Source organism: Stenella coeruleoalba (assembly GCF_951394435.1).
Source record: "Stenella coeruleoalba genome assembly, chromosome: 7".
Classification (NCBI taxonomy): Eukaryota; Metazoa; Chordata; class Mammalia; order Artiodactyla; family Delphinidae; genus Stenella; species Stenella coeruleoalba.
Genome location: NC_137153.1, coordinates 47,860,468 through 47,881,430, shown reverse-complemented (window position 1 = coordinate 47,881,430; position 20,963 = coordinate 47,860,468). Strand labels below are relative to the sequence as shown.

The 20,963-nt window shown below is 38.1% G+C and overlaps 1 protein-coding gene and 1 long non-coding RNA gene across 6 annotated transcripts in view; one reads left to right on the top strand and one right to left on the bottom strand.

Annotated features, from left to right (window-relative positions):
• C9orf72 (C9orf72-SMCR8 complex subunit) overlaps positions 1-16,558 on the bottom strand; it is a 32,137-nt gene extending 15,579 nt beyond the window's left edge. For 4 of the 5 annotated variants that reach the window (XR_013829096.1, XR_013829097.1, XM_079926731.1 and 1 more), the window contains exons 1-7: positions 16,413-16,558; positions 11,237-11,724; positions 10,050-10,109; positions 6,498-6,593; positions 5,714-5,778; positions 4,349-4,421; positions 2,470-2,586 (exon numbers count right to left, since the gene is read on the bottom strand). Coding sequence is in view for 3 of the 5 variants with exons in the window: in XM_079926731.1 (XP_079782857.1) it covers positions 2,470-2,586; positions 4,349-4,421; positions 5,714-5,778; positions 6,498-6,593; positions 10,050-10,109; positions 11,237-11,680 (855 nt within the window). In the remaining 2 variants the exon portion in view is untranslated. Of the gene's footprint in view, positions 1-2,469; positions 2,587-4,348; positions 4,422-5,713; positions 5,779-6,497; positions 6,594-10,049; positions 10,110-11,236; positions 11,725-12,046; positions 12,093-16,412 lie in introns of those variants that run through there. The other variant, XM_079926730.1, reaches the window with a different exon arrangement.
• Positions 16,559-16,645: 87 nt separating this feature from the next.
• The window catches only part of LOC307189193, a 325,811-nt gene continuing 321,493 nt past the window's right edge, over positions 16,646-20,963 (top strand). The window contains exons 1-2 of the long non-coding RNA XR_013829115.1: positions 16,646-16,824; positions 19,411-19,551. This is a non-coding gene — a long non-coding RNA (uncharacterized lncRNA). The remainder of the gene's footprint in view (positions 16,825-19,410; positions 19,552-20,963) is intronic.

The window sequence follows — 20,963 nt, the reverse complement described above, 5'->3', positions numbered from 1 at the left end:
GGAAAACAGAGACTGCACTCTTGGAGGGCACCCACAAAGTAGTGTGCACATCAGGACCGAGGGGTAAGGAGCAGTGACCCCAGGGGAGACTGAACCGGACCTACCTGTTAGTGTTGGAGGGTCTCCTGCAGAGGTGGGGGGTGGCTGTGGCTCACCGTGGGGACAAGGACACTGGGAACAGAAGTTCTGGGAAGTACTCCTTGGCGTGAGCCCTCCCAGAGTCTGCCATTAGCCCCACCAAAGAGCCCAGGTAGGCTCCAGTGTTGGGTTGCCTCAGGCCAAACAACCAACAGGGAGGGAACCCAGCCCCTCAGCAGTCCGGTGGATTAAAGTTTTACTGAGTTCTGCCCACCAGAGCAACAGTCAGCTCTACCCACCACCAGTCCTTCCCATCAAGCCTCTTAGATAGCCTCATACACCAGAGGGTACACAGCAGAAGCAAGAAGAACTACAGTCCTGCAGCCTGTGGAACAAAAACCACATTCACAGAAAGACAGACAAGATGAAAAGGCAGAGGGCTATGTACCAGATGAAGGAATAAGATAAAACCTCAGAAAAAGAAAATTTACTGTCTTTTACGCCAAAAGGTACGAAGAGCTATCTTTTAATTAAAAAAAAAACAACTGGCTTTAACTTAGCAAATACAGCTCTAGAAATTTATCCTGGACAATGAATCATGATTGTGTGCCAAATTCCAGTGATGTGTGTGTTACAGCACTGGGTTAGATAGTAAAACGCCAGAAACAACCTAAGTATCCAAAAGAGAAGTGATTAAATAAATAAAAATGTTTTATTGTTTAGCTGCTAAAAATTAAGTTGCCAATGTTTATGTGTTCCTATTGAAAGATGTTCACAATACAGTGTGAAAAAGGAAGTTAAAACATGCGGAGTATAATCTAATTTTTTTGGGGGGAGGGGAAGATATGAAAAAAACACTAACAGAAGAAAAAAAGACCAGAAAGATATATGCCAAATATTAACAGGGGTTATTCATTGGATTATGAGATTACAAGTGACTTTTTACATTCTTCTTGATTATCCATATATTCTGTTAAGTCTCAATGAATATGTATTTTTACAGTAAGTAAAAAATGTACTTCTTTCCAGGTATAGTCACTTGGGTAGCCAGCTGCCATATAACAAGTACCTATTGTTATAATGTCAAAGTATTCTCTGGGAAGCTATACAATTTAAACTTGCGTGGAAAACTCTTAACAAATATTTTTTCATTAAATTATAGTTTCAAGTTTTCCACTATGCATTTGGTATAGGTCCCTTTTAGGGATAAAATTATACAATAAATGAGATGATGCTGAGGAAATAAAAGTACTAAGTACCTTATTATGCCTTTGATAGGAGAAGTTCTAATTTTCAGATTTGTACAATTCAAATCAAAAATGAGTTCCCTTTAAGTAGTTTCTGTATTTAAACAACACTATTATTCTCAGCTCAGAGCACGCACATTATTGAAAATGTAAAAGTTGAAAATAATTTTTATTTGCAACAATTTTTAGTATTTTTTTCTTTCATTTTACTATGCCTATATCCTCAAGAAAGCATTCACTCTGAGAGACTCACATAGCCATTAGGAAATCTACTTCTTCGCACCTTTGACTATAATTGAAACATCAATAACAGATTCAATAAAGTGAAGAACAATTCCCCATAATTATTGAAAATAATTGCTAATTTATATTTATCTGTTTTGCTCCTTGAAGAGCAGACTCAAGTAAATAAAGGAGAAATATAAAATAATTTTTTCTTTTGTATATATGTGTGTGTATACACACACACACATACATACATCCAGGAATTGCTTGAGTCCTGTACACTGCTTCAAGATAGGAAGCAGCTTAACATTTTTTTCAATAAATGAATATGGTACTTTAAACATAAAATGGTAACACAAAAATTCAAATCCGTTCAGTAAAAAAAGAAATGTTCCCATTTAGTTATGGAACCTGATTCAAGCACATATTAAAAAAAAAAAATCCTGAGGCCAGACAGGCAGCTACAGGAAACCAGAGAGAAACACAAAGAAAGCTATTCTGTGATGTTTCACAGATACTAACTATAAATTCATATGCCATATACTCCATGTTCAGACCTGTGTAAAGGAAGTCAGCTCCTTGGCACATAAACATGAGACACATTAAATGCTAATGTTCAAAATATATGTATAAAGATTCTCAAAAATGATTTAAAAAAATTGGCTTCGGGCTTCCCTGGTGGTGCAGTGGTTGAGAGTTCGCCTGCCGATGCAGGGGACACGGGTTCGTGCCCCGGTCCGGGAAGATCCCACATGCCGTGGAGTGGCTGGGCCCGTGAGCCATGGCCGCTGAGCCTGCGCGTCCGGAGACTGTTGCTCCGCAACGGGAGAGGCCACAACAGTGAGAGGCCCGCGTACCGCAAAAACAAAACAAAACAAAACAAAAAATTGGGTTCACCCGTGATAAATGGAAACTATACCTTTAGTAGGCCTTGTACAAAGAGCCCTGACTCGTATTTAAATGATGATTCTGCTTCACATAATCTGGAGCATTTTCTCTCTGCTGGAGTCAGAAAAAGGCATAATGTTCTTACTATCTGTAAGTGAAAATATTTTAGCATTAAAATATGAAGTAAAAAGGTCACTGGTTTGCTTATGAAAGAGATCTGAATAGAAATTTCAATTGTTATTGTCAATAAAATCTATTCTGAGAAATAAGTATTCCACAGTCACCTGGAATAGTCTATGGGATATCACACTTGTTGCTTAAAATAGGTATTCTGTGGTCAAGTAAGTTTGGGAAATGTTAGTAAATTTATTGTATGGTATCTCAAAACCTTTAACATTTGAATACATATTGTGACTCTCCAGGTGACTGAAACAATATGCAGACTTTTTCAAACTTACTTGACCATGGAACCCTTATTCCTAATCTTATATTAGGAAATAATGACCTAATATAATTATTGATTGTATCTCCACCCAGCAACAAGTGTATTTCAAACAAGTAAACCGTTTGGACGAGAAAACTAAATGCAGTTAAATCAAGGAGAATTATGGCTTCTGTTAATAGTTCTATATGTAAAATCCCATTACAATGAATATCTAAGTGTCTAACTCCTTCAACAGAATGAGAATTAATTCTTTCAAATTTAATTTAAAACAAGCAAGCCATTGGTTGGGGATTAGAAACCTGTCATTCTAACAGGATTTGATCATAGTTCTATTAGGAAAAATAAAAAGCCATCTAACTACCTTGGAATTCAGACTATATTCAGAGTTTTTATATTAGAACAGTGGTTTTCAAACTAGTGATGGCAACCTTTTCTTAAATTAAAAAGAGAAAAGATAAAAGAGAAGTTATTAAGCTAGAAGAGGATGTGGGATGAGAAAAATGTTTGAAAAACAGAGCCCCAACCATAGAGGCTTTCTCCCTCCAAGAAGCAACTGGGAAGGCCCTGTGGAACCTGAAGGCTTTGGAGGACACAAATTGAAAGCTACCTTCCTTGGGTAACAGAAATAATAATAAGTCACTAGATGCAATATAATAACAGAGGTAAGCTAACCTGTCATAAATGGTTGTACCAGAAATATAATTTTGGTAAATCAAGGGTCAAGTAATTATACAGGGTAGCTTATTATATTACAGAAAAAAATTATAAATATATTTGTCAAGCAAATAATCATTCCTAATATATTTCCTGTGTAAAACTTAGAAAAATTAGGTTTGCTTAAATTGATAGATATGTGCACTTTTCTCTCTCTAATTAATCATCAGTGAAGAAAAGTACAAAATTCCTTAGTTTATTACCTAATGCTTGGAAAGGTAACTGTTCATTAATTATTTATTAACTCATATAGCACTAAAACAAATGGTCACAAATGTTACTGAATAAGATATAACCTCCATCGATCACTTAATAGCAATAGGTCCCTAAAAGGAATAGATTTAGGGGGAAAAGCAAGATAGTGAAATCAAGATGAATGATCAGATACCATTTCTTTGTAATTAGTACCAAAAGTACATGGCTATCTTCACATTTATTAAAGATAACATTAGGAAATAGAAGACAAATATTTTTAAAAACATCTGACCTTAAAATATTCTCAAAACCATTTATACAGTACTGAGACAAGTATTTATGAATTACCACAATGAAACTGATAAATGACTTCCTATTCAAACAGTTTACTTTAAACTCATTTTTGCCACAGGGTGTCACAGTAATTTGGTCAGATTATATTGCCTCCTTATACTATTAGATCATCTTGATGGCAACCTAACCTTTAAATTACAATCCATAATATGTTAGCAGTTTTAAAAAGTCAGATCGTTTGCTGGTTTATAAAATAAATTACCTTATTTACTTTCTCCGCACTGCTACCTACTACAACAGAACAGCCACACGTCTGCAAGTGGGAGCTGATGGCACTATAAATTGAAAAAAAAAAAAAAAAAAAAAAAGATTAAAAACACTGACTGTAAAACAATTTCACAAACTAAAAAAAAAAAATAAAGTGAGCTTCAAATAACTCTGAATAGCTTTACATGATGAACACCAAAACTCTGATTATAATGTCATCTTTTATTTCTATAGTACTTTGCATTTTCCACCACATGCCTCTCACAGATTCTATTTGAACCTTAAAACAATGCAGTTAGTAAAATATTACCATTTTATCGTGGAAGAAACTGAGGTGTAGAGAGGTTAAGTGGTTAATTTAAAGTCAAATGGGATTAAAAATAACATGAATGGCTGACACTGATCAGAATCAGGACTAAAGAGCTCCTGATTCAAGCCATGTAAGGCCTGGAGATTAAACAAACTCACACCTCTAAGACTCCATCATGAACCTAAAGGAGAAGACTGTAGACATAAGAGCAAATACTTTATCCTTTCACTCCTTATTTTTTAAAATAAAATTTTGTGATAATCTGTAATTGTAAAGAAACACTCAAGTAGGAGATGAGATTATACATGTAGACGCAGTACTCAGTTAAGGGACTTAGCACATAGGCACTCAATAAATACTGGCTATTATTATTGTTATTATCGTTTTCTTAGAAGAAATATAAATAGAAAATGTAAGCTATTAGCTATTATTATGTGCTTATATGTGCCATGCACTGTTTTAAATGCTTAATATGATTTATCTCACTCAAGGCTTACAACAATCCTATGAAGTAGGTACTACTAATATTCCCATTTTATAAATGAGGTAATGGAGGAACAGAGTTCAGGTGGCTTGCCCAGGGTTACACAGCAGTAAGCCAGGAAGTCTGGTTTTAGAGCTCACACTTTTAAGCACTGAAATCTGTTGTAAAATGGAAAGAATCAGTACAAATATGAATAATTTTCTTTTCTAGGCCGAAATAAGTCTATCCACAATGCAACTTAATTCGAAAGGATTCTTAGTTTCAGCTCTAATGAGAAGAAAAACAAGAAACCGGAACCAAACAAGGGTCCAAGAATTCTTGCCTGAGTACTACGGAAATTCAACTTCTTTAAATATTAAATACAGTAACATCAAATATATCATAGGCATGTGATAAGTAAAGAAGTAACACAAAACTAAGCAATAGTTCAAATATGCATTTTTGACCCTAGAATAATGAAGGTAGGCATTCTGTTATTATTTTCTTCCTTCCCAATTTTGTCACAGGTGAGCGTAAGATGTGCATCTGCTTCACCCAGCTTTTACAAAAAGAAACAAAATTCTTACTTGAGAAGAAAGCCTTCATGACAACTGTCACCAATATCATCATCATTGAGAACTGTATCAGCTATCTAAAATGAACCAAAAAAAAAAAAATTTATTCTGGCTGTAACAAAACGCTGAAATAACACTTTTAATAGACAAGTTTTCTGAAGTCTAGGCTCAATATAACACACTGCCCTCATTTCTGAGCATCACAAATCCCCATAAAACAATCTGTGTGCATCACTATAAACTTGCAGAACAAATGATGTGAAAGCTGGTCAGACAGCTTAAGCAACAATGTTTACAAGAACAATTTCCTCTTCTGAGCTGTCACAATCAGGAGACACATCTTAATTACCAAGTCAGGGAGCAACAAAAATAGTTTCCTAAAGATTTCTCTATACATGCATAGTGTGTAATTTCTAATGTCCTCAACAAATGAATGATTAAGGAAATCAGATTAGTGAAGGTGAGTGAACTTCCATTAACTGCCAGTGATTCGCACACTGCTTTGTTACAAAAAGTACTGCATTAAATACTGACTGATTCTCTAAGGTCTGAAATTCTCCCGCTTAGGAAATGCAAAAGTGGAGAAATTAACTTCATGAATTTAATTTTATCATATTACCATTACCGACCAAAAAGCCTCTGGCCATAAAATTCGGGATTTTAAGTGTGTTTGTTAAAGTGGCTAATAATTCATATGAACAGTATATATGACAAAAAAATGTATATTACTAAAATTAGAATATTACTAATACACATCATAGTAATATCCTATTTAACGTTACAAGTGAGAACTTACATCTATTTCTTCAGGGACACTGTGGGATTTCATAGATGAGAGCAGTTCCATGACAGGAATTACCTCTCCAGTAAGCATTGGAATAATACTCTGACCCTGCATAAAAAAGTAAAATGACGTGAAGAAAAATCACACAATATAGGATAAAGTGGGCAATAAAAAACTGAAAGCAAAGAATAACACCCTTTGATAGAAATACTTGATAACTTGTTCAAACAGCCCCAAACAAGTCTAATACTCCAAAATATTTCTATTTCTAAAGGATTTACATGCTGTTTAAAACTCCTTTTCATTCTTCCAGCAATAATTTTCTTTTTTTCTCTTTTTTTTTGGCTGCACCATGCGACATGTGGGATCTTAGTTCCCCAACCAGGGATCGAACCCATACCCCCTGCATTGGGAGAACGAAGACTTTTTTGTTGTTGTTAATTAAATATCTTTATTACGGGAAAGTTTCCCATATCCCATAGTATGCCTAGAATATGTTACTCATTAAAAGTATACAGTTTTGTTTTTTTTTTTTTTATTGGGGCTACAGTTGTTTTGCAATGTTGTGGGAGCATGGAGTCTTAACCACTGAATCGCCAGGGAAATCCCAGGAATAATTTTCTTTAGTCAGAATGGAATCATTGGTTTATCATTTACACAAAATAATTAAATCACCACACCAAATTTAGAAAGGTTCTCCTTTGAAATTTTGAGATATAAGAACTTTTGTTAATCAAAGGTCACTGATGCATTTTATATTAAAAATAAGGAAAGCCAAGCATAAAAAGGCTTTGAAATCCTCAGCAGATAACTCAGTAGTAAAGTGTGAATCAATACTCAATCTCAGGACTTCCATGGTGGTCCAGTGGTTGGGATTTCGCCTTCCAATGCAGGGGGTGCAGGTTCGATCCCTGGTCACGGAGCTAGGATCCCACATGCCTCGCGGCCAAAAAACCAAAACATAAAACAGAAGCAGTGTTGTAACAAATTCAATAAAGACTTTAAAATTGGTCCACATCAAAAAAACAAAAATCTAAAAAAAACCCCTCAATCTCTACATTCATAATAAGGTATAATCTACCCAAATGCAAATCAAAGTCATAACATATATTTTTAAGAATCAATAAGGCAGACAAATTTCCTTCAGTATTCTTTCAAGGTAATGCTACTACTTATTACATCTCAAAGATGTAATTTTAAAATCTGCAGTTTCTAGAATGAAATTGAAAATTCAGTACAGAACACCACACACATAAAGTGTCTCAAATACGGGTGCTCCCTCATTTATTCACTGCCACCACCACTCCCCCAAAATGTTTTGCCCATCCTGAATATGTAAACTTTTAGAGGCAGATGAAATTGTCATATGTCTATCAATCTTTAGCTACGCATGTTTTAAAATCACCTATTATTTAAGATCTAACAATAAAACTTTCCCCCTCATTCACGTTTTATGAAATGATTATATTCAAACTCTTTACATGCATATTCAAATTAGAACCTCTGTCATCCTTGCAGTCAGTCCATTTTTTGAGTGACCAAACCTAGTTTTCAGAGCCCCTTATCATATAAGTTGCTTCAGAATTTAAATGTGATGCTGTCTCTGGAAATTTTATCCTAATAGGCCCCCTTGCATCACACAGGAGGTTTTATTATTTAAAAAAAAAAAAAAATCCATCCCTGTAGTAACTTACAAACATAAAACCACTCACTGTTTTTGCTTTTCAAAGTGATTTTTTAAATGTCTGCTTACAATTACAACAATCAACACATGCAATTCAAGAAGATTAATAACTGAAGCTGCGTTAAATTTGCTTCCTTGTAAAATGATTTTACCAGATGACAGCTATAAGCATCTAAAACTAGCACTGATTAAAGTTGTTTTAGACTAAGTATCATCCTCAAACAGTATTTATTGTTCAAAATAAAGTCACTGCAAGCACATGATATGAGATTTGCAAGAACTCGATTATCAGGTGACTCCTCCTTTTCAGAAAGGATAGTTATGGGAAAATACCTCCCCTTAGGTGTAGGTATATATAGTATGCATCTCAGACATTTATCATCATAAGCAAATGGCTATGCTCATTGAAGCTTAACAACAATGACAAATCCTAGACGGCTGAACACAGAAGAGGCTCTAAAAGAAAATGCTTCCAGTTATTTCCTCCTTGGACTTCTCTAACTTGAACTTTTCAGCAGGTGAACGTTTCCCCTTTAAAAACCTCCAGTTTGTCCAAGTATACTTTCCTCTTGACATAGAAGGGATAGGATAACATTTTCAAGAAAAGCCCTTAAATGAGAAATAAACCTAAATGTTAATAGTGGTCAACTTTATAAGTACAGGTTTCTGGTTTGAAAAAAAATCCCAGAAAAAGTAGAATTTTACTGGGTCTTAAATTTCGTTATTTTCAGATAACTCTACTAGTTACTCCGTAACTAGCAGGTACATCTAGAAGTTGGTGAAATTCATCCCATTCCTTGGCACCCTGCTTACTGACCAGCAAGCAAAGGCTGGGCTTCTCTGAGTAAAGGGAAACATTTCCTTGTAAGTCTTAGAACTTGCCCCATAATTACCTCCTTCTGACTTTTGTAAAAGTTATTTACAAAAGTACAAACTTAACAATTTTGTAAAGAAGATCATTTTATAGGGTTTTGTATTTCCCTTGTTCATGTTCCTGTATTTTGACAAACTTTTAGAAAAAGTTATTGTTTAAAATATCATTTGTCTCAGGCAGGCTAAAGAGAACCAGGGAGAAGGCTTGTTTAGACTGGAGTTTTAACAGAGGAGCAAGGAGGGTGGCCAGAAGCAATGAAAGTAAAAGCAAAGAACACTTTTTCCTTTGGGGATTCGCCTTCCAAACGCCTCTGCCCTAGGCTGAAATGTTTGCAATTAATTTCCATAAGGGAAGCCATACCCTTGCAATCATGCTTCTCAAACCCTGGTGCCTGCTCCCTAAGGATGTTCAAAACCATGGGATAAACACAGCATGTTTTCCTGGAGACTTGATACCACTGGAAGCCCAAGTGGTAAGAAGGTGAGGAATATCACCGGCAAACTGTAATATTAAAGCAAAAAGATATATCACGGAATACAATGAGTTTTAAAGATACAACACGAGACTTCAAAGAAATATTATGCTTAGAGCTGTGTCTGTACCCCCAGATACTTTAGGGGCGCTCACTCTCCTGTTACAACTACTTCTGCGGAAATGTTTGAGAAGGAATACCTTAAAAAAAAAATAAAACTCATATAGAATTTTAAATTTTTACTATGAACAAGTTATCCAAAACTTATCCCATGCAAACAGAAAAAAAGGGAAGCAAAATATTAATTTGTGGATGCAATTATTATTATCCTTTACTTATTTAACTCTTCAGGTCTAAGATATGGAAATTTTCATCCAGTTTATTCCATTTATCTCCATAAAGATTCTGTTCGTGCTCAGGCTCACTCTGTCAAACTAGTATGTCTTCAAGGCCTTAACAGAAGCAGCCCTTAGCTTTATACAGACATATGTAGTGGGTTTGGCAGTGTCTTGTAATATGCAATCTGCACCTTACCTGATCTTCCATTCTCTCTGTGCCTTCCAAGATGATCTTCTGGACATTTTCTTGCCTTTCCTGAGAGAGAGAAAATTCATTAAAATAAAAAAAAAACACAACATTTTGATACTTGTTTATTTTTCACAATACAGTTAAATGGCAGACATCTTCTTGGGTAATTTAGTTCATGGTAACGACATGTTCCACTTTAGGGCAAAAAAAAAAAGGGGGGGGATTAACCCAACAAATCCATGCTCTCACAGACAATACGAAATAAAATAAAAACACCCTTTTTATCTGCAGTTAAAAACAGATAATGTGACAGAAAGAGTCAATGTAACATCTGTGTAGTTTCACAAAGGAAACTGATGATTTGTACTTTTCAAATTAGATAAGATCCAGACAAATCTAGTGACTATACAGCTTCCAGATTTTAAATGATTTTCATAAGCACGTGAGAAGAAAGGAGGCAAGCCTGCAAACACAGTAAAAAAAACTCTTCTTTTAAAAGATACTATTTTTCCTTACTATTTGGTAAAAGCCTTATAAAATCAGTAAGGCTTTAGTGGACTTCCATGTTAGTATCAAACTGCAAAGCAGAAAGGAGAATTAAATTTGTTCTTCTCATCTGCCAAAATTACAGTATATGGAAATATAATTATCATTATATATTAAACTATAAGATTAGGGGACAACAATGATTTCCTCTACCTCAATCTACAAAATTAAAAGGAATATCTCCTGAAAACCATTTGGTCCAACGTCTTCATTTTACAAATTGGGAACTTGGCAAAGAAATTAAAGGGACCAAAGGTTATTTGGGCAAAGGCTTATGAAACTATTGTTCTGAACTGCTTACGCCCACACAGTGGTAAGTGAAAGACAGGGTCATGCAATGCAGAAACAAAAAGCTTTTAGAGTCAAAGGCTCCCAAGACAAATCCAGACTCTAAAACTTATGTTTCCTTATTTCTCTAAGCTTTGGCTTTCTATTTACAATGTGAAGCTATCATCTCCTACTTTGCAGAGTTAGAAGACCACAGACATCAGCCTAAGATCTACCGGTACCTAATAGGGTAGAAGCAAATAACAGCTCCTGTTTGAACTTAATTGCATATAATTTCTAAAAATTAGATAAAAATGTATCAGGAGGTAAACTTTCAGTAGCTAGGTTGGCATGCTTAATACGCTTCCAAACCCACTCACCTTGTGCATCCATATCCTTCCCTTCCGGATAATGTGTGTTAATCTATCCACACACACTCTGTGAAGTGGGAGATAGAAACTCAGCTCCGTCTGGGGAAGTATAATTGATAGTCCATAGGTGCTCCTATCCCCATTCCAGTTTCCATCGAAGATTAATGACACAATAATTACTCCTTTTTCAGACAAGACAAAAAACTTTACGTCTATCGCCCCACTCTCTGCATTTCGAAGGATTTCTCCATTGAGGGTATGGTTGGCAAGAAAAGTTATTTCTCCATCGCTTAGAAGTAACTGTTCTGTCTTTGGAGCCCAGATGTGCCTTACTCTAGGACCAAGAATATTGTCCCAGTAAGCAAAGGTTGCTGCTAATAAAGGGGATTCACCACTTAAAGCAATCTCTGTCTTGGCAACAGCTGGAGAAGGTGGTGGACAGAGAGTCGACATCACTGCATCCCAACTGTCACATTATCCAAAAGCTCCAAGGTTATCTAAACAATGACAAACAAAATGAGTGATTAGGTTCAACGATTTTAAGCCATCCACCAAAAACGCATATTTTGGGACTGACATATATACACTACTATATATAAAATAGATAACTAATAAGAATCTACTGTATAGCACAGGGAACTCTACTCAATACTCTGTAATGACCTATATGGGAAGAGAATCTAAAAAAGAGTGGATATATGTATATGTATAACTGGTTCACTTTGCTGTACAGCAGAAACACAACATTGTAAACCAATTTTACGAAGAAATAAAGGGCATTCTAAGGTCAAAAAAACCCCAAACCCTCAAATGATTTACGTATATGTGGTTTTCTCCTCTTCAGTCAAAACGATTTGGAAGCACGTCTCCTACATGAAAGAGACATTAAACTAGCATGGCAGGTGCATATGAAGTGTTTGCGATATGATGATAATGTACTACCATACATAGTAACATGCCACTTATATTCAGGGCATACACTTAGAAATCCAAAATAATAATGGCCTTAAAAAAAGCCTCTGAACATTAACATAAAATATTATATACTAAAGCTCATAGAACAGATCCTCACTGTTTCTAAATATCCAGCCTATATGCAATTCTAATATGATTGGATATTTGTTTCCTAAACCATAGGAACTAAAGAGAAACAAATTGAGAAAGGGAGGGCTCAGCTAGAGACCATGACACTTCTTGTGGGCTGAACTATGTCCCCCCAAAATATATGCTCAAGTCCTAATAACCCCCTGTATCTGTGAATGTGACCTTATTTGGAAATAGGTGTAATCACGTTAAGATGGGGTCCTAATCCAATGGCTGGTGTCATTACAAGGAGAAAGATTTGGAGACACACAGACAGGGAAAACAGGGCCATGCGAAGACGAAGGCAGAAACTGGAGTGATGCAGCAACAAGCCATTAAAGTAATGTGAAGGATCGCTGGTAACTATCAGAAGCTAAGATGAGGCAAAGAACGATTCTTCCGTGGAAACTTTAGAGGAGCATGCCCCTGCCAACACCTTATTTCAGACTTCTAGCTTTCAGAACAGAGAGAGAATACATTTTCCTCATTTTTACATCACACAGTTTGTGGCACTTTACTACAGCAGTCCACACCTGACAGGAGAAAACCTTAAAAGCTGCTAAGAAAAGGAAAAAAAAAAAAAAAAAGCAAAAGCTTGCAAGAATACAACAATCTAGAACCATAAGAGAAAATAAGCAAAAAGTCCTCAATGCACTCAATGATGCTCTTTGGGTAAAGCCCAATACTGGTGTTTAAAATGACAGATAAATACATTTAATATGCTATTCAAGACAGCAGCGTAGCCTTTTATCATTGCAAAGAGAGTTATACTAAACGGGTAAAAAAGCTTTAGTTATTTAAAACATGTAGAGAACTAAATGATTGGATGGGCCCGGTCAACCTTTCAATCTACTGAGAAAACAGAGAAGAGGAACTGCCCAAGGTCACCAAGCCAGGCTGGACTCCAGGTCTCTTGTATATCTTAACCCACCCCATTGTATCACTCTGAAAGTGTACATTCAATGTGATGTTAATGTAAAATGAATCATTCCTGCCTAGTGTTAAAATTGAATACCTATGCATATTCAATACCAATTTCATTTAAACAAGTCTAAAATTGTGGAATCTATTCGTCATATAGTGGTAAAGGATAGTAGTTAATAATAGGTGAACTATGATATATCTATCTTTGCCTGTATGCTTGCTTTGGGAATTAACATTTTATCTGTAACTAAATTCATGTCAAAGTAAACCATTTTACTTAAAATAAAGAATTTGATCTACATCTTGTCAGGAGAGTTCAGAGACTGATGAAAAGCAAAAAAAAAAAAAAAACCCAACAAAAAACGACTCTAATTTTAGAGTACTGTATGAGCACTTTTATCATGATGTCAAGAACAGTTATACAGTGCTTGGCAAAACGCTTTACAGTAGGTATGTGGATATGTGCAGAAATGGCTTAACACGAGAACAGTTCTTGTGTATTTTTTATTTTAGAAATTCACTTAGGAAATATTCACTTTTTTAATGTGTTATATCAATTTAATAGATTTAAGAGACTATACTGGGTATAAGTTGTATAGTTTGTTTAAAATACCCACTGTTATGGATACAATTTAAACAGTCAGTTTATAATGACAGAATATAGGAATATAATCTGAATTGAAACCGTAATGATGTTATGATAGTTAACAATAGCAAACTGGAGGCCAAGGAGACGAATTAAGTAAACACAGAGCTATAAAATTATATGGTAACATATTCTTCTTTTGTTCTTCCTTTTTGGATAAAAAAGGTGAATAATCATAAAGGCAATACTGCTACTCAAACATTTCATCATTATGTTGAAAATAAAAACACTTCCTTAAATGGAATTGAGCCCTGGAGCAAATATGGTTAGATTATGGGACAACTTTTTACCTGATTGTGAAAACTCAACTATTATAGACCACTAATTACATTCAATCTCATTGCTAGTATCATTAGAAAGAGAATAAGGGACAAAGGCTATGTTGAATTGTTTAGCTTTAAATCCTGCCAAAAGTCACAGAGGAGTACACTTAGGAGAGTAGTAAAATGAGTCTACTAACACTTAGAGTCATCATCTTTGGTAAAGACAATGCATACATACAGACATGGCTCAAAAAAATCAGTTCAAAACCAAGAGTCTTTTATCTATATATCTTATTTACATGCAGTGCTGGCTACACCAGACAGTTATCAAACAAAAGCCGTAAGTGTTTGAGGGAAGCCAGGATTCAAATTGGGTGACACAGTGGCTTGCCACACTCCTGTAAACAAAAAACAGGGTTCATGAGGATGTACCCAATATACTTGCTGAAAATCATCCAACATATGCAGATGTAAAGATTATACTAATTATCATCTGTTAAAACTGTTAGCACAGGGGTAGTTTTGAAGTTTTGCTTTTTCTTAAACCTTTGCTAAAAATCAGCCATCTCTTCTCTGATTGATATTTAGAAAGTTGGTTGGTCCACTGCTGTTGCAAATCAGAATTCAACCATCATAAGGCCCACACTTCTTGTAACCATGTTTTCTGTTTATTTTCTCCCAGCTCTAAGAGAAGCAGGATCCTAAACCAGCCCACCTTCCAAAACAGGAGCTGCCCAGACCAACTATTAACAGTGATCTGCTTGTAACACCAGATAGTTCGCAACACTTCAAGACTCAGAGGTTAAGTTCATCATATCACTATCAGGCCATCTCTCACAGCTCCAGTTTCTCAAACAGGCAGGCTAACCTACTACTCCTTAGAATTCCTTAATTAAAATAGAGCCCAAGGGCAGGCTTGAAAGATAGGCGTCTCCTCTGGTTTTCTCTCTCTCTGAAAGTAAATTCTGAACTGCTAACAGGGCCAAAGAAAGACACTATTTTAACAACTTTAAAAGGTGGGGAAAAAACACTTTAGCCCCCATGTAACTGTTTCCTTGGAGCAGGTTAGTCCTGGCATAGTGCACAATCTGCAATGTGGTCTATCACTTCTCTTGTTTTTGTTTCATATGTGTAAAGAGAACAGGCATCATGAGGTAGTTTCCAACTGATTCAGGGCTTTCCTAGACTGCCAAGGTGCTGGCAACAGTGTCTGTGTCACATAACACCATCATACTTCAAGTATTCTGACTCCATATTATTAATTTCCCATATATTGTATTCTTGCTTCTGTGATGTTCCCTTTATGTTAAAAGTTTTCCAATGTCTAAGATCGTATCTAACAGTATTTTCCAATCTCTTTGTACAAATTAAAGTGCCAGATGTATTGTGTCCCCTTGCTCTGAATCACAAGAGAGATGAAAACAGTTTGAATTGAAATTTATCCACTGGCCACAACCAGACTGTTTTAACGAGAGCCTAACAAACTTCATTGTTTCTGAAAGGGCCATGTCTCTCGGGCAAGTGCATGACCTCCCGGTCTCCTGAATACAGAAGCCTGGTGGAGTTCACTGGGGCCAGTCAGACCCTGAATGGTCACAGCAGACGCGTAATCAGTGCACTTCTTTTTGCAACCGATACCATCAGTCAAGTGATGCCCAAGTCATAATGGTCAATTCTTTTAAGTAAGTCTGTGTATCCCCGGAGAAGTGAAGTAAGCAGGTCATGAACCACAGAACGGGAGCAAAAGACAGTCTAGAATTGCTGCCCAAATTTACAAGACAACAGCAATCCTTAGAAACTTCAACTTCTGTAGACTAGTAGTATTACCCCACGCCACGCCGCTTCATCCCCTCTCGGACCCCGACTTGGTACGGAGCAGCCGCGCGCTGCCCGCCCTCTGGTTTTCCCCGGGCCAGGCCTCTCGGTGCCCGAGGCTCCTTTCCCTTGAGCCCGCGGCACAGGGGGTCCGACGGGTCCTTCTGAGTGTCACGCCGGGACCCCGAGAAGGAGCCAGCTCGGGGACTGTGGGCGGAAAAACGGACCGACCCCTATCCCCCTGCCTCTGCGCCGCCACTGCCAGAAAGCCCGGATGAAGGCAACTCCACTGGTCGCCGGGCTGAAATTCCCGATGCCGGCTTTCGATCAGGGAAGAGAGCGGCAAAGAGAGGACCAGCCGAGCAGAGCCTTGGCGAGAGCCTCCGCCGCCGCCCCCGCGCGGTCCAGGTACCCGGAGCCCAAACAGCCACCTACACGCCGGCTTCTCACTCACCTACGCGCCACCGCCTGCGCCTCCACCGCCTCCGCCGCCGCCGCCGCCGCCGCGGGCATAGAACCGCAACCGCAGTCCCGCCCCCGCGGCCCTGGCCCCGCCCCCGCGCGCGTTGCGTCCGCGAACCCGCTTCACGCCGTGGTCGTTTCCCGCCTTGTGCTCTTCTCCTGGTAAATTTTATCAGTTCTTTCCTCATTCACCCTTAGCGAATACTGTGAGAGCAAGGGGAGGAGAGAAAGGGCGGGAAAAACAAAGCCACACACCTCCTAAACACACCCCCTGCTCTCTCTAGGCCCCGCCCCCCAAGGGAGAAACCGGGCAGCAGGGATGGCTGACGCGCGAAGCGCCATCTTTCACGCGGGCGGAACAAGTCGCTGTTGCTGCACTACCATTTCCTCGTGGGACACCGTAGGTACGCCTTGGTGTTTTCGAGATGCGATTATACGTAAACGCACGAGGTCTGCGCAAGGCGGGGTTCGGGGCGTACTTTCTCTGTCCCTTTGCTCAATGGCGCGGTCGGTAAATTTAGCGTAAGCTGATTACCAAGATAGTTCCGTTCTTAACGGGGAGGACTTCTGGGCCCCAAGAAAGCAAAGAAGAGTTGGTGGTTGTGAATGATTTTGTTTGTGCTTGGCAGGTAGCAGGCGCTCAACAAATATTTGATGAACGAATGGATTTGGGTTTTTTTAATGACACAGTTCAGTACGCTGTAACTTCACCCCAAGCCTCGTTAGGTAATTTTCTTTCCCACAATATATAGTCACGACAATTTTGTCTTCTTTACATGTAAGCATTTTCTCAAGGATGATTTTCATGTCTTTAAACATCCTATAAGCTAGTTGCACAATGTGGATGAGTTGGGTGGGTTTTTTTTTTCACCTTTGAAAATGTACTTTATTGTTTTGTGATGTGCTGTAAGATTTTTTTTTTTAATCTCCAGTTAAATCAGCCTTTTGGTCTGCAAGTGTATTTTCAGGTTATTCGCTACAGATGAGTGGCACTTAACATTTTTCATCTTTAAAAATCGCGTAGGACATCTTTATCAGTCAGAGGAAGAAATACACAAAATAACTCCCTCAAACCTATACCCTCTGCAGAAATAGACCCTTTACCTATGCTTTATGCTTATATCAAACACCAAAAAATCTACCATTTATCTAGTTCCTACTGTGTCTTTGGTATTGTGCTTCTCAGCCTACATAAAGAATTACGCTCGGGGCTTCCCTGGTGGCGCAGTGGTTAAGAATCCGCCTCCCAATGCAGCGGACATGGGTTTGATCCCTGGTTTGGGAAGATCCCACATGCCACGGAGCAACTAAGCCCATGCGCCACAACTAGTGAGCCTGCACTCTAGAGCCCACGAGCCCCAACTACTGAGCCCACGTGCTACAACTACTGAAGCCCACCTACCTAGAGCCGGTGCTTCACGACAAGAGAAGCCACTGCAATGAGAAGCCCGCGCACCACAAGGAAGAGTAGCCCCCGCTCGCCACAACTAGAGAAAGCCCGCACGCAGCAACAAAGACCCAATACAGCCAAAAATAAATAAATAAAATAAATAAATTTAAAAAAAAAAGAATTACACTCAATCCTCCTAACACATTTAGAATATAGATATTATCATCCCTGTTTTACAGAGGATATGACCAAGTTTCAGAGAGATTATTTACCCAAAGCCACTTAGCTAGCTGATTCAGGCCAGTTTTGTGCAGTTCCAGAGCCCACTGGGTCCTGAGGACACCAGGCTGGTACTGAGTGGATGACAGCCTTTCTCAGAATACCTATGGGGGACAGTACCAACACCTCCAGTTCAGAGTAAGATTGGGACTCAGATTAAGTGCCTAAGAGAGGAATACAGTGCCAAGAACAGTTTTTCCTACTTCAAAATTCTGCCTAGGGACAAAATTTCCCTTGTCTCCAATTCTGGTTTTGTGCAATATCAACCCTAGAACAACTATGCTTCCTAAGAGAGAATCAAACACCAAGGTCTAAATTCTGCATGACCATGAGAATAAGATACATATTGAAAGTGGCTCTGCATGCATGATGCTTTGTAGTGAGTGAATGTGCATTTTCCCCCACACATCTAACTGAACAATTGTTTAGGCATTGTGTAGCAGTAGCTTGTATGTCTTTCAATGGATCAGAGCAGGAAAAATCCAGTCGGAGGGAAAAAGTAGTTGTGACTTAATACTGTGGTTCAGAGTATTTTCATGCTCAAAGGTGTAAAATAGGAAGACAGGTATCCTAGCACACATTGCTTCTTCAGGAAACCAAAAAAAAAAAATGATGTTAAGTATGTAGTCATGTGATCCACACTAGCAGTACCAAAGGATGGCTTGGGAGGACTTTAACCCTTAACCCCTCCAAATTCTGTTCATCAGTCCAAATAAACCACCCCAAATAACTATACTGTTTAAGTGAAAATAGGTTTTGCTATTGAAACATATCTTCAAGCAAGAGCCCTAGTTCCCCATTTCCAACCAGGATGATAGGCCTAAGACCCTATTTAGAAATGTTTGAGCTAACCACCAATCCACATATAATTAATGAGCAAATACACAAAAAGGCTTTACCCTAGGGGAGCCGTGGAGCACATGTTGAAGAGCTTGGGCTCTGGCATCAGAGTTGTTTTAAGTATTGTCTCTGCCCTTGATTAGTTATGAGACTTTGGGCAATACTTAACTTCTCTGTGCCTCAGTTTCCTCAGCTGCAAAATGGCAAGCAGAATAATTTCCGGAAGGGTTGTTGTGAGGCTGACCTGAGATCAAGCAAGCTAGTAATTTAAGACAGACAGTCAAGAAATTGGGGCTCTAATCTCAGTAACTATGCAGGGATAACAGAAGCAATAACAAATTACAAACCACGTAAGCAATGTACGTATTTATAATTCCAACAAATAGAATGTCAGAACTCAGAGAACCTTCTTGCTACATCACGAATGTCAGTTATGGTCAGAAAGCCTTTTCCCCATCCTCTTTTTATTAATGTATTTCAGAAATGTGTTATGTGTTGCTTCGGAGCTGGAGCTGAGGACTTGTTGATTACCTCCTATTTACCAAGATTACAGCAAATTAGATTTAACTGGTGAACAATCTGACTTTGGACATGGAGGAGGAATATTGCTGAATAAACCACAGTGAGTTTAATTTCTTTTAAGTAATAAGATTTTATGTGGTTGCCTTAATCATTTCAGACTTATCAATATGCAATTTATGTTACCTTTTGGTTGGAATATGAATGACCCAACACCCAACTGAGGTACTTCCAGTTGGAATCTTGGTTCCTGGATATATCAAGTTAGTGAGTTAGTGTGATATAAATGGTTTAGAAAGCTGTAGTGGGTCCATGATTGGAGCTAACAGTCTATAGTTCTAATAATGCTCAATGTAGGCAGTGCCCCTGCAAAGAGAACATCATTAGGATCCAATATGTATTTCTTTTAGGGTCCTCCTGGGACTCACCATTCTATAAACAAGTCAGTAAGCCCCTCAGTGGGAGGAATCACATTCTTGGCCAGGTATTAACCTCTGTTCCTTCCATACTGGTGATCTGCAAGCAACAGTTGTGAGTGATCTAAAGCCTCAGATAAAGAGTCTTCAGGGGAAGAAATTTCTAGTTCACTGCAGCCCCATGTAACACACAGCAAGAAAGACAAGAAGTAGGAAGACAAGCTGACCATTTTCGAAAATCTTAAGACAAGATCATTAGCTAATTTATTATAGAAGACAGATTATGAAGTTTTAGCTTGATGAGTTTATCATATGTTTATGGAGTTTGGGTGGAATCAGCAGTGCGCAATGGTGGTGTTGGTGCTGCCCTACTGGAGGCCTGAGTTGCAGTGGACCAGGAACAGATGAGCAAAAGCGCTCTCAACTGCAATGACTCCCTCACTAGCCATAAGCTTCCCAGACCCACCTCAGAATGTGCCCCGGAGCACATCTGCCTGTGGTTACCCCTCTGCTTGCAACTCTCAGCATGTTTTTGTGTTTATACCTGCACTTTATTGTACTTACTAGGATGTTGCTTTGTAAGTAGGTTCCTTATTTCCCGTGTGACTTCTGCCTCTCAGCTTTGTCCCAGGCTATCTGAGACCCAGGGCAGTGTGCTTACAGTTTCATGTTCCGACTCCTTTGTTTTTAGCTCATATCAGATGATGGGCAAATGCCAGGTGGCTGATTGAAGCTTCCCTCCAACTGTTATTATCCTTAGGTCAGGCTCCTGTGGTGTAAGTGCTTCTTTTTGAAACTAGCTTTTGTCTTTGTTTAAGAGTCGGGGTCGTTCTGTTTAAGGATCAGGGTCACTCTGATTTAAAGTGGATGAGGAGCTGTGAAGGAGACCGTTTCTTTTTTGTCATCTGTGTCATTTTTCCTATCTCCCTTCTCCACACTATTTCTTTAACCCAACAAAGAAATATAAAACCACAACTAATGTCTCTGAGCTAAAATCACAGGTCACTAAGTTTTTTTTTTCAATAAGTTACAGGTGTACAATATAGTGATTCACAATTTTTACAGGTTATACTCCATTTACAGTTATTATAAAATATTG